At 32.2% G+C, this 14,604-nt stretch overlaps 1 protein-coding gene across 1 annotated transcript; it reads left to right on the top strand.

Annotated features, from left to right (window-relative positions):
* LOC123697998 lies at positions 1 to 14,304 on the top strand. Its single transcript, XM_045644593.1, has 14 exons — positions 1 to 164; positions 242 to 323; positions 563 to 650; positions 990 to 1,092; positions 4,667 to 4,748; positions 5,220 to 5,316; positions 5,635 to 5,842; positions 5,936 to 6,017; positions 6,298 to 6,388; positions 6,842 to 6,947; positions 9,624 to 9,717; positions 10,334 to 10,430; positions 10,877 to 11,191; positions 13,485 to 14,304. The coding sequence occupies exons 1-14, from the start codon at positions 143 to 145 to the stop codon at positions 14,226 to 14,228; spliced, it is 2,211 nt and encodes a 736-aa protein (XP_045500549.1). The 5' UTR covers positions 1 to 142; the 3' UTR covers positions 14,229 to 14,304.
* The last annotated feature ends 300 nt before the right edge of the window (positions 14,305 to 14,604 follow it).

Raw genomic sequence — 14,604 nt, 5'->3', positions numbered from 1 at the left:
TGTTTGGTGTCGGACAAGGAGAAATAAATTAATGCGTTAAATTATTTTCTTTACTAAATGGAGCAATGAACATTAGGATTGTGTAGATTTAATTGTTATATTTATAAACCTTTTTGTGTTATTGATTCACTACATATGATAAATGGATGAAAAAACGTTTGTGTGTAAGTAAAATGAAATAATGTTATTAAGCTTGAAATTAAAGTTTATTGATATTCTAACTATCTGTTCATTGTTTCAGGGACTCCGGAGCTCACTCTTAAACTTTTTGAGCTACGTTTTGAACATGAATGGTTGTTTAAGAAGAAAAAACAACCTTGGCTGTAAGACTGTTGTTCTGTTGTTATTTTACTTTGAATATGATTTCGGGCTAATTTGATTGGAAGCAAGAACTTTCCTGAATAACTTTTATGAACGTTCGATACAGTGATTTCTGATTTAATATTAATTAAAAAATACATATTCAATATGTATCAATAACATCAGTTAAAGTGAAATTCCTATCTTAGACACTACTTTAAATTTACATTTATCATTTTTGATGAATTGCATATTGTTTCAGACAATTTCGTAATATATTAATCAAGAATGGATTTCCCGAAGAAATAACCATAGGCCATGTAAGAAAAAAGTGGGGATATACATATGATGTAAGTATACCGTTACATTCTTTAGTTTTTCCAATAATAAATAAATAATCTAGATATTATTTTAATCAAATAAGGAATAATGTAATTTGTTAAATATATCTTACAGTCCATAACTCAAGTAAATATATTTTTTTCTGTGATTGTGATTATTTTTTTATCTAACTTCAATGTTGGTGGGTACTTTAAAAAAAGTATTGATCGAATCATTTTTTTCTGACAACTCACTAAACTAGATTTATTGACTCAAATATTTTCTTAAGGGAACTTTATAAGGTTCAATTTGTGTTAGTATATTTTTATTTCTGAAAAATTCATACAAATGTAAAATTATTTTTTCAGGCTTATAAGATAGCAAAGAAAGTTAAAAATAAGGAATGGAAGTATTATAAGTTATTCGATAAGCACTTTGGTAAGACCAAAGTCTTAGATAAGTATGAATCTTGTAAGTATATTTTTTACTCATAATTCTTCTTTTTTTTTATGAAAGTGTTTTTTTTTACACTGCGGTACCTACTTATACAATTCTTTGTGTAGATTGAAGAATATTGAATATTATTATATTATGTACTATTAAACCACAGTTGACAGATATATACTACATACATACAGTTAGGAAACTAACTGAAATTATGACGTATAGCTATAGGGCTGTTACTTTTTGATATTTAACCGACTTGAAAAATAAAGGAGAAGGTTATCAATTCGGCCTGTATATTTCTGTTTGCTTTTTTTCACAGTTGATTTTGTGGTAATTTGGAGATTAAAACCCGTTAAAATACAAAAATGGTGTAGCCTAAATATGAATTTACAAGAAAAAACAATCCGAATTAATACAGCTTGTAAAAGTAAATACGTTTTTATCAGTGCTATATTTCGAAATCTAGTTTTGTTATGGTCGCCGAAGGCTATTTAATGTTACCTTAGAATGTTACCTAAATTATTTATAATGCTTGATATTTGTATTATACATATATTCAATAATTATTTTAAACCAGAATTTACAATACTTGTATGTAGGTATACCTACTAAATTATTTTTAAAACGATAACACACCCCGGACACTCCATACAAAATCATTGTTTTGACAGTCACACTGTAGAGACTGCAAATGTGTGTGTTAACGCTTTATGGTTGGCACATTTGTGACTAGCGTAAAAAAAAATTCGCGTTTTTCTGATGAAATACATCCGTAAACAGCACAATATTTAACCATTTTCTACGAAAAACGATAATCACAAATCCAAAATAATAAAATTACTTTAAGTCAATTTGATTAATGTTGTCAATCTTCGTTGCGTTTCGTCTAAGACGTCGTTGGTATCGTCCTTGCGGGGAAATGGGTACCATAACATGTCTGATCGTGCGGGGTGAGGTAAGTGTTTAATTTTGGCGGGAGGCGGAGAGTGTCCGTTCTGTAGCGTTTAGCTACTATTATGTATTCTGTGACGATAAATTAAATTAAATTAAAAAACACAAAATATGCAAAAATAAATTAAAATTATTATTATACGAGCATAGAACCTCTACCTTTTTGTTTTAGGAAGAAAAAGAAAATAGTTTGACAGGCTTAGGGCGCTTGTGCACTACAAGGAATTTTACCGTCCGGCATTCCGATTTTTTACGGTCCGGTGTGGCATGAAAAAACCGATGAATTGCTTGTGCACCTGTCCGTCTTTACTCGGATCAGTGCGGTACAGTTCAAGGAAGTTTGGCGGTATAATGCTATCATAAATGATTGTTTTTGCATTTTACAAGAAGCAAGTAAAGAATATATAGAAGGTGAAATATTATATTACTTCGTTATAATAAAAAGTAAAGTTCCGTAAGAGATTTAAAATGCGTGTTTCACTAATTTATTTTAATCGGTGACGAGGAGCTAAAGCTATTCCCACTTGAACTTTAACTTAGCAACACTTACTTAGATAATAATTATTATAGGTCAATGTATATAAAATAACAATACCGACTTCTCAAATCTCATTGCCAACTAAAAGAAAGTAAAACAAGAGCTTGCTTTCAATTGGCATATGCAGTAAAAAGAGTAAAATCCAAGCAAGTGGGCATTCGAAAACAATAATTATACCTACAGCGGCTCGTAGACACAAAAAACCATCCGGAATAGGGAAAAGTAAAATGTCGGACAGTAATATTACGTATAGTGCACAAGCTAGTATTTAGATTAATGGCGTGCCATGCCGGACCGTAAAAAATCGGAATGCCGGACCGTAAAATTCCTTGTAGTGGACAAACGCCCTTAGTGCTTGACAAAGTGGAGACGCCACGTATCGATAAAAATACAATAATTATTATAATATCTATCTTTTTCTTCCCTAATATTTACGTAATTATGCACATAAAGGAGAATGCCCATTTTTGGTACTGGTTTTTCTCATGCATCAAGACAACAATACTATTAAAAAAATCTCTTCAATTTAGAGGCCTTCTGACCATCGGAAAATATATTCTGAACAGGGAATGTTTTGTAAAATCTAATAAGACATGTAATTGTTTAGATCCGTTATTATAGATTTAGTGCCCATTACCGTTTACATTTTTGGTACTTACAGGTTTTTCTCATGCATCAAGATAAAAATACTATTAAAAAAAATCTCGGCAATTTAGAGGCCTTCTTACTATCGGAAAATATATTTTGATCAGGGAATGTTTTGTAAAATCTAATAAGACATGTAATTGTTTACATCCGTTACCATAGATTTAGTAACCACGGTAACCAAGCGGTAACTATTATGACATTTACTATGGTAAATAGCTAAATGTATTATTATCTATTATTGTTTTCATTGAATTACAAAAAAATCAATTAACATAAAATCACTCTGTAAGGTATTGTTTATACACTGTAGGTTGTTTTAACATATATAGTGAAGTAAAATAATATAAATATATATAAAAAAATATTATTATGACATAGCTTGGTAGGTAACCAGTTATTTCTTATTTGTTTCTTTCTTCGAATATGAAGTGAAAAAATGAATCAAACAACAACAACAATAATATGTAAACCGAATAAAAACTCTATTGGCATTTTTTAAATATAATATATTTAGGTTTTCTTGAAATCCGTCCCGAAAGATTTCTGGTGCCTACCTACACCAGCCGATGAACAGATAGACTTTGTCTGAAAGCATAAGCTCTACGTATAGATTAAAATAATATGTTAAACGAAAAATAACCTTCAGACGATAAAATACTACCTAAATCACACATAAACCTAATTAAATCGGGTTTATTTAAGTTTTGAGGTTAATTCACATTTTTCTCAATATCTTGAAAACCCCTGTTTTTATCACAAAAAAATAAATTGGTAAAAATCTTTTGAATATCGAAGAACCCTCCAAAACCACTCTGGCATTGATGCAACACTATACTGTGGTCCATACTTTCATGGGCATTCTCCTTTAAACAAGATTTTTTAAGGACAAGATTTTTCCTTTTTTATATTTTCGTGCTCTTCTAGATTGCGTAAAAAATAGATGCGATCTTTAAACAGACTGGACTCCTAATAGGTACTATTTGTAGCTATTTTGGTAGAAAATATGTCAACATAATTTAAAACTCATACTGCCATATCTATAGAAATTAAAAAATAGTCTCTTTTTAACTTGTAGTAGATACGGTATTTACAAATATATTTATTGAAAGGGCTACAAACTGAAACAATCGATATTTATTTAATGTGAATTGACATCACTTTAAACTTTTTTCCATACTATATTCAAAATCTGTGGATGTGTCACCCGCTACTATCGATCCCCCTCAATACCCTCGAAAACACGCTTGATGGGGGGGGGGGAGCCATTTCGAACATTTTGTATGAAGTTTCCTTACTGTATGTATCTGTATATTGTGATTAAACTGTATCAAAATAATTCCTTTGCTTTTTGAGGACAATTTAAACTTTTAATTTTATTATTTCATCATGCAGATTAGATAAATTTCCGTTAACTATAAATTTACAACATATAATTATGTATATTTCATATTAATGTTGTAGGGAGTGATGAATGGCGATTGAAGCTGATCATCTGTATAACTGAGGCAAGGCAGATGAAGTTTGACAATTTTAATATGTGGAGGTGAGAATTATGATTATCTAAATTGACATCCTACATATTCCAAGCATTTACAAATAGTTATTTTTTAAAACTATCACTAATTCCGATAGTAATTTGAAAATGTTCCACCAAAGCTAGGATTTTTAAGAATTCATAGATACATAATATTATAATAATCCTGTTTTGTATAAATTATGTTATTGTATAATTCACGTAACTACAAATAAAAATCTCATCGTACTCGGCGATAGGTGAAAATTCGTAAAAAAAGTCATAGCTCTGAAAATACGAAAAATCGCATGACATACATGGGTGTGATTCAGAGCCCTCTAGGTCTTCTACCTACCAGCTTCAATATATCCATACTTTTTGGGACACCCTGTATACTTTCTATGAAAGCTTCCGAGGAACTTACTATACATTTAATAAATGGTGAATTATGTTTGTAAAATATAAAGTAACATGACACTATTTTATATATATTTCAAACAGGACTGTAGAACATGCAATGAGATGTCAAGACTTGCCGTTGGATTGCTGTGTACATGATATGAAAGGGCTCTGGCAGCACTTAAAGATTACATTCAATGTAAGATTTCATATATATTAATTGATTTTGGCTTTGACACTTCAAAAAAACAATTTAAAACTACCTTCAAATATCCAAGAATAGAAAAAAATAAAAAAAATAAGCAGTGTGTAAAAAAAAGGTTTATTAGCATAACTTTAGATGTATAAACATTAACAAAACATACCAAAATAATTTTAACCACATTTTTTTTTATGTATTCAAATTATTTAACTTATTAAGTACCTACTCAGTTTCATAGAATGAAAAAGTTTTATTGTACAAAATTGAATATACAGTGAAAACCATCAAATTATGTAACATGTTTTTTATTCGCAGAGAAAACACAGATTAAAAATCAAAAAAGGTGAAGGAGGTGCGCGTGAATGGCCGTTATATGAACAAATGTTAGAATATTATAAAAAAGTAGATCCCAGTTATGTAGAGCGACTGGAGACATTGCCCCCTAAAGAATTATTCCGATCTGGCATCAGTAGAGGAGAATTTAAAAGGAATATGGGTAAAACAACGCAATCGGATTTTCAATGTATGTATTATATATATTTATTTATATATATATTTTAGTTTGAAAATGTATGTATGTTTGTTCATCCTCTGGTCAAAACTTTAATTTTTGCAGGGTCTAAGGATATAACGGAATCTTTTATTCAAATAAGGCTGCAAAATGATTGGATTTTTCGAGAGCAAAAATGGGCTTGGAAGTATGTATTTAAATCTATACTAATATTATAAAGCTGAAGAGTTTGTTTGAACACACTAATCTCGGGAACTACTGGTCCGATTTGAAAAATTCTTTAGGTATTAGATAGCCCATTTATCGAGGAAGGCTATTTATCATCAGGCTAAGACCAACAGGAGTGAAGCACTGCGGGTAAAAGCGCAGGGCACAGCGAGTTTAGTAATAAAGATATTAATATAAATATAAACTAAAATTAAATAAATTAATACTGTTAAAAATTTTAACGTTTAATATTTCGACAGTAAAATGCGGACGTTGTTGGTTGAAGAAAATGGATTTCCGAGTGTTATAACCAGCAGAGATCTGTCTAGGAAGTGGGCTTGTACATTTGCAGTAAGTACATAGCTTAAGTGCTAGCGCGCACGAGCAACTTTGTCTCCGCAACTATTTTGTCTCTCCCATCAATTGTATGGGGAGTTGCGTCGCTACGTGCGCGCACTTTCATACTAGCCCATGGGTGGGAGAGACAAAATAGTTGCGGAGACAAAGTTGCTCGTGCGCGCTAGCTCTAACGGAATTTTAATTTATTGAAAGCTTTATAAATGAGACATTTTTCTTACATAGTTTAACGTTATATAAACGTTATATAAATTTTTTAAGTAAATATACTTAAAAAATTTCTTACATAGTTTAACTTTCATATTTTCAACTGAATTCAAAAAAAGGATGAGGTTCTCAATCTGTATTAGTTTTTGTTTAATATTTTTTTTTTTAATTAACACAATTATCTTTGTGACTGATGTGATGTTTAATTGATGTGATATTTAATTGACTTTTTTTTTATAGGATTATCAAAAGGCGAAGGCAACAAATAATAAAACGTGGCTGTATTATTCTCTATTTGAGTTGTATTTGGGAGAAGGAAGTCTTAGTCTGAACCCACTTACTGGATGTAAGTTATTATATTCCGTAAATACTTTATTATTAGCCTTTGATCAGACTTTTGAAGAAGTGTATATATTGTGGTAGGTTTGATCCATTTTTGCGTGTCCGTTTGCCAGTTGGCAAAGGCCTCCTCCAATCACTTCCGTTCGGGCCTTTCTATGGGCCTATGGCCACTCTACCCCAAGTTGTACCCGTAAATACTAGGAAGAGAAAATATTTATAGATTTCATATAAAATACTATAGAATGTATTAAAATTTTTTTAATACTAGTTTTGAGTCCGCGGCTTCAGGTATTCGGAAAAACAGTGTGAATCACTACATAGTATAAAACAAAGTCACTTTCTCCGTCCCTATGTCCATTTGTTTCCTTAAATCTTTAATGCCCGGTTCCTATATTCAACGGATCGTCATAGTATCAAAGCTACTATCCGTTTTTCTAGAACTAACTACGAGTCGTTATTACCGTTCCACAATTTTATTTCTTGACGTGCTATCGACGGACATCCGTTGGTCATAAAAATACCGAGCCCTCTTCACTCACAGATGTGCGTTTCGTTATAAGCCAAATTGAAATTAAAATAACACAAAATTCAGGACAAAATAAGTTAAATATACAGCCGAATTATAAACTTTAAGAATAAAGTTTCTTATTAATAAAGAACTAATACTAAAGAACTATATATTTGTAGACATCTGCGTGATAATTTTCCTTCTAAACAACCTAATGCGTTACACAGAAAGCAAAAACGGAACGTTTTTCTCGCGCACGCGTGCATTGCTTGTCAGTTGTCAAATTATTGTCATTCATTGTTGATTGATGATTCATTGTCAAGTTTTAATTGTAATTATTATTGGATTAAAGAATAACAATACAACGACCACTGTTTATATATTTATTAAAAATGGATATTACGCCGGTAAGTACGCCTTTATATTTCTTCTTTAAAATCGTCTGCCGCTTACTTTTTGCTTCGGACACTTTTAAAGTCAAACATATATTTCTGTTACAGAAATCGAAGAAGGCTATGAGTAAAGACGAGATTGCTCAATTATTATAACCAGTAAGGAGACTAATGCTTCTACGAATAAATTAAAGGATGAATGTTGGACTTCGTTGACCAACACATTTAATGCAAAAATTGGTCAAATACCTACCAGGAAAACTTTTTATTTTCAGCCAAAAAATTCAAACATAATAAGGATGATGGACAAATATTATGAAGAAATAATTGAAATACTGAACACACAATAATTGAAATACTGAACACACAATAACTAATTAATTTTTGTATATTATTAAGCAATATATCTAGACACACGATAGAAAAAGAATTTGTTAGTGCTAAATGTAAATCTTATGTAAAAAATGTATTTAGTTCAGAGAGCCTATTACAGCGTTAAGGAATATAATATAGAAGATGATAATCGATGGAGGTTGTTGTCGCGTAAGAATCACAGGACAGTTCTTTGGCATATATTATGTAGTTACATGTTACTATGTAAAATTAAACTGTAATAAAGAAATAAAACTTTTATTCCATTTTATTATGTACTTTTATTTATTTTTTATTATTTACAATACAATGTTTAAAAAATTGATTTCTACATTGCAAACATAGACATATATGTATACTAGTGGTCCGCCCCGGCTTCGCCCTTGGTACATGTTTATGTTTTCTTTCCATAATAACCATCCTCGTACTTCAAGGAATATTATAAAAAAATAATTATCGAAATCGGTCCACCCGTTCACGCGTGATGCCGTGACCAAGGGAAATAGGTCTGCCACTGATATTGATATTGTGCCTAAAGCATAGAACCTCAGCGTCAACAGTAATTGATGTTATGGAGATACCCCATGATTCCTGAAATGACAACATAAATTAGGTACCTATGTAATAAGGTTAGACGTGTTTGCTTTAATATTAATGCCCCATTAAACTAACCTGGCTCCTTTTATTCGTACGTCTGGATAAATTTCAAGAAGTAATTGTTCAACAGATTCTTTATCAAGTCGAAATCTCAATTGAAATTCGTGAGAATCCAGGGTCGCAAAAAAATCCACTCCTCTATAATATGTATATACTCTTTCACGCCCACTATCTTCTTCCGAAATTCGATATAATATTAAACACTTCTCTATCACTATCTGAACTCCACATTTCGATATTGAAGCGGAAACAATGAAATAGTAAGAATTTAACCGCCCGAAATCGACGGGTAAACAAAATGCTATACGAATAGTAACTTTGACAGCATAATGACATTAAAAATATTTATAGGAACGCGATAAACTGTCTTCTCCATACAATATGCTTACCGTTCGTTAATAGTAACCCTCCCATCCGTCAGTAGGAAGCCGTCGGTAAGTTGCTTGACGAGACGTTTTTTATAGGAACGATTTTCGCTTACGCTTGGTTAATTATTCTACTATTCGTAACTAAAACGGATCGTTTTTCAAATATAGGAACCGGGCATAAAACTACTACTTAAATCTTTTTTTTAATTTAATAGATAAAGAGGAAGGTTTTACTATATAATTTATTAGGTTTTAGACAAAGCAGGCGAAGCCGCGGGCGGTAAGCTAGTATAGACTATAAGGTTCCTTTTATATAGGTACTAAATTTCAATCAATTTTTTGTGTAACAGTAACAAACACGAATGAATTTACGTTTTTTCTAGGGCAGGAGGAATGGATTCTGAATTTGATAAAAATAAGATCAGACTTGGATCATATATTTTCCGTGGATTCAAAAAACGAAAATCATCCATGGAGGTAATTGTTTGGTTATTTTTTTAATTATTATGCATTATGCATTATAAATATATAATTATATATTCTGCAAAAAATTCAGTCTGTATTTTGTTCACAACACTACTCAATCAGTTGAAAGTTTCTTAAATATTTTTGGTTTATGAAACTAGGTAAATTTCCTTTTGGAAATAGAAGTGAAAAAGGAAAGTAGGTACATAAATAAAACATATACATAAGTGATATTAGAAAAACCTATTTAGTTTTTTGAAGTGAAACTTCTTTATCGGGGTTGTAAAAAAATTTAGTGTAACATTTTTTCGTTACGCGTGACATTTTTCCGTTACGCGCCATCTTTTTCTTATCCCTACCACGCGTGATTCGACGTATTTCTGTAAAGTTGCATCTTTTATTTTGTATTCTTTTATTTTGCATATAGTAAATTATTTTTTGAAGAATAAGGTCATAAAAAAGTTTCACTTCTTACGTGTGTACACTAGTACACGCACATTTTTTTTTATATTTTATCTCCCACATTAAAACATATCTTGCTATCTCGCTCGCACTCCCTTCAGGCGATATCTGAAATTGTTTAAAAAAAAACTTAAGAACTTTAAATTGTTGATATTTTTATCTTCAGGGAAGTTGAGAAGGCGTTGCGAAGTATGGGTCTACCACTTGACCACAGTTTGCTGGACTTGCCGGAGATTTGGGCACATTTACTCAAATCTTTCAAGGTAATTCTAAAAGAAAAGGGAAATTCCATTGAAATATTTGATAACTGCCGTTTGTTTTTCACTTGTTTTCATTGTACGTAATGTGTATAGTTAGGTATTACGTTTATTCAATCAAAATCCTAAAAGCATTAATTATCTGCTTTTGTTTATGCGTTTCTGTTAAATATTAAATTACTAGCTTTCCGCCCGCGGCTTCGCCCGCGTTTTGAAAGAAAAACCCGCATAGTTCCCGTTCCCGTGGGATTTCCGGGATGAAACCTATCCTATGTGTTAATCCAAGTTACCCTCTATATGTGTGCTAAATTTCATTGTAATCGGTTCAGTAGTATTTGCGTGAAAGAGTAACAAACACACACACACACACACATCCTCACAAACTATCGCATGCAACACTTTTTGATTATTATTAATATATTCATAAAAATATTTAATTTTACACATTGCAGTGGAAACAAAAATTCCTCAACAAGGGCATACTCAACGAACATTGGCCGTACTACAACGCTATGGCCAGCTACATGCAAACACATGAAAAGATTAAAGAGAAACAAGAAAATGATTTCGATTATGCAGATGATGATTATGAAGATGATATGAAACTAATTGATGTTAAAAAATTAATAAAACCAAAATGTGAATATTTAGATGTAAACTTGTGTCGTTCCTGTTCAAATGAGGAAGGTTGTGTGGATCTTTTTGAACATTGCGATGAAGATGGCGTGGATTTGGCTTCGAAGTTACGGCTTATTGGTGGTATTGAGGTAAAGTTTTGTATTGGAATTATAATTTTCAAGTTCTGATGGTCGGTTTCACAATATCTGGATTTCTGCTTAACCTGTTTTTGAAAAGTAATTTAATAATACGTCAAAAAGTGTATCAAAATACCTTCTTATAGTATGGTTAGGGAGCCAGGTGCAAATTTGGTTAATTATTTCCTCTCAAGAGATAATTCGTCAGACGCATCAGAGTATAGTATTATAAAGCCTCGTGAACGTCAGCTGGCGCTCGGTTGGGGGGGTGAGCGGTTGTAGCCTCCCACGCACGTAGGAAAAAAAAATACATTCATTCATTTCCTCTCAGCTAAAAATTTGTCAAATTGTAGCTAACCCAATATCTCAACGAAAAAATATAATCAGCTGGTTACAACATGGTGTATTATACGTCAGCTGGTGTCTCGAACATGAAAAAAATAAAATTATTTTCCGTGATTTCCTCTCAAACAAAAATTTACCTGATGATAGCTTATATGTAACTGTGGATATATATATAGGTCAGCTGGCTGTATCTTGGTGGAAAAACCGTCAGCTGATACTTTGAAAGTTATTACATAGGAGTTAGACAGAAGCATCTATTGCCAATTTATATGCATCAACTGACTAGGTTTTCCTCGAATTATTGCTAGCTGATTTTTTTTAATTATCGCATCAGTATATTAACAATCAGCTCACAAATTTTCATCTGAGATGAAATGACGTATCTTTAATTATTATCGTTATTTTTTAAAATTCAAGCAACACACGCTAGCATAATATAGACAGTAATAAGGTGGTTAGTTGTGCGCATGATCGGGGTACTACGTACATTCAGCCACGTCGGTAAACATGTTTTTACAAATATTATAAACTGCATTTAGAAATAACTATCATATCATCAAATTCACATAACTACCTAAAAGTGTAACAAAATATATGAAATAACCCACTAAAAACATTAGTTAACTATAATTATTAAAAAAATAATAGTATAATATATAATTAATAAAGTTATTACTTATCTTTTACGGGGACTTATGTTGATGGAATTCCACGTATCTCGATGATTTTGTTAATGTCTCATTATATTCGAGACACCAGCTGACGTATAATACACCATGCTGTAACCAGCTGATTATTATTTTTCGTTGAGATATTGGGTTAGCTACAATTTGACAAAATTTTAGCTGAGAAGAAATGAATGAATATACTTTTTTTTCTTACGTGCGTGGGAGGCTACAACCGCTCACCCCCCCAACCGAGCTCCAGCTGACGTTCACGAGGCTTCATAATACTATACTTTGATGCATTTTACTAATTACCGCTTGAGAGGAACTTGGTCATAAAATCTGCTTCTGGCTCCCGGACCATATAAAAATGAATCCCAAAATGTGTTGGTAAGCGCTTAACTTGAGAACGGCTTAACCGATTTCGTTAATTCTTTTTTTATAATATTCCTTGAAGTACGAGGATGGTTCTTATGGAGAGAAAACGTAAACATGTACCACGGGCGAAGCCGGGGCGGACCGCTAGTTTGTCATAAAAGCAATGCATATAATACGAGCATAAGCATTTTTGGTCCTACGAGTAACTTTGCTTTAGTTATAGTTCAGAATACATCGCCCATTTTTGCAAGTGACTACTATCAAGCTGATTTTCCGTTTGTAGCTTTATTTTGATGAGACACCGAATAATTTCGTGTACGAAACTCTCGATTGTGGTAGCTAACAGAGATAACAAGGATAAAATTTTTTGATTTGATGGGTCTCAAATATTTATTACGCAATTTGTAGGACAATATGTCTGTTGAATTATATAAACATTAACTAAGTGAAAACAAAAAAATCAGCTTGTTAGTAATCATTTATGATGACCTCGTTATCGATACACTTTGGAAAGGGGGACTCTTTGAACCAACCATAGATTTTGTAGGACAAATATTTTTTCGAATTATTTTGGTAATTATCTTGAGATTGAACAAAAAAAAATTCATTCAGTTAGTAATAAATATTTGAGAACCATCAAATCAAAAAAATTTATCCTTGTTATCTCTGTTAGCTACCACAATCGAGACTTTTGTACACGAAATTATTGGGCGTCTCATCAAAATAAAGCTACAAACGGAAAATTAGCTTGATAGTAGTCACTTGCAAAAATGGGCGATGTATCCTGAACTATTAATGATGATAAAAAAAATGTTTTGCGAAATATTTATTCATAGACCTTGAACGTTATTTTTTTAAATACCATCTACTATTATTTATAAAGTTGTATTATGTGTAACATGTTACATTTTTTATAGGTGGATCAAACCGATACATTACCACATAGTATATGCCTTCACTGTATGCAAGAATTGGAAACAGCGTACAATTTTAGACGGAAATGTCAGGACGTAGATAAGCAAATGCGAGGAAAAGTTGAAAAGACTGTTAAAATTGAAATTTCCCTAGAAAATAATATTGAAAATAATAATGACGATTATGACGACACTCACAACAATATGGAATTCGATGTACCAATAGAAAACGAGAACGCACAAGAGAAACTGAACCCGGCGAAAGAAAAACCAATGAAAATCAAGAAAAAGTATCCAAAATACGATTATTGGAAGGTGTGTGAAGTGTGCGGCAAGAACACACGCAATCTCGTCAGCCATCTTGATTCGCACGCAACAGAAAAGCTATACTCTTGCGAGATATGTAACAAGAAGTTTAAGTTCAAAAGCGGGCTCATCATACACAAAGCTGTACACGACCCGACTCCGAAGAAAACGTGCGAAGTGTGCGGAAAGACATTCCATATTTTGGCGCAGTATCGACGCCATTTTCAATATCACGCGAACGAAAGGAAATTCGAGTGTGAGACGTGCGGGAAGAGGTTTAATTCGGCGGATATTTTGCGGGTTCACGCTCGGTCGCACACGGACGAGCGGCCATTTTCTTGTCCGGAGTGCGGCAAAACGTTCCGTACTGCTGGTTGTGTGAGTCGGCATAGACGAATTGTGCACCACATACGTAAATCTAAAGTTAAAGGACAAGAGTAAATGCAATATGAAAGTTATATAGTGCGTAAGGATATTTGTTATTGTGAATTTTGTATTAAAATTTTATCATATTTCATTGGTGTTCATTTAACTAAGGTTGATGTCAAAATATGTAGAGAAAACAGCAGGCTTAACCCAAAATCAATTGCTGATATTTCTGAGTTAATATAAAAAATGCGAAAGTGTGTTTGTTTGTTTGCCTTTCACGTCACAACGCAATGATCCTGTGATACGATTTTTGTGTTTGTGAGGATGCCAGAGTGCAATAAAAGTTAAACATCGCGATTCCATGGGAATGTGTTGTTTTACTACATGTAGGTGTTTAATATCTGAAACGGCTGGACTGATTTTTATGTGAGAGGCTACTTTACCGAAA

Source organism: Colias croceus, chromosome 15, assembly GCF_905220415.1.
Source record: "Colias croceus chromosome 15, ilColCroc2.1".
Lineage (NCBI taxonomy): Eukaryota > Metazoa > Arthropoda > Insecta > Lepidoptera > Pieridae > Colias > Colias croceus.
This window is presented reverse-complemented; position numbering and strand designations above follow the sequence as displayed.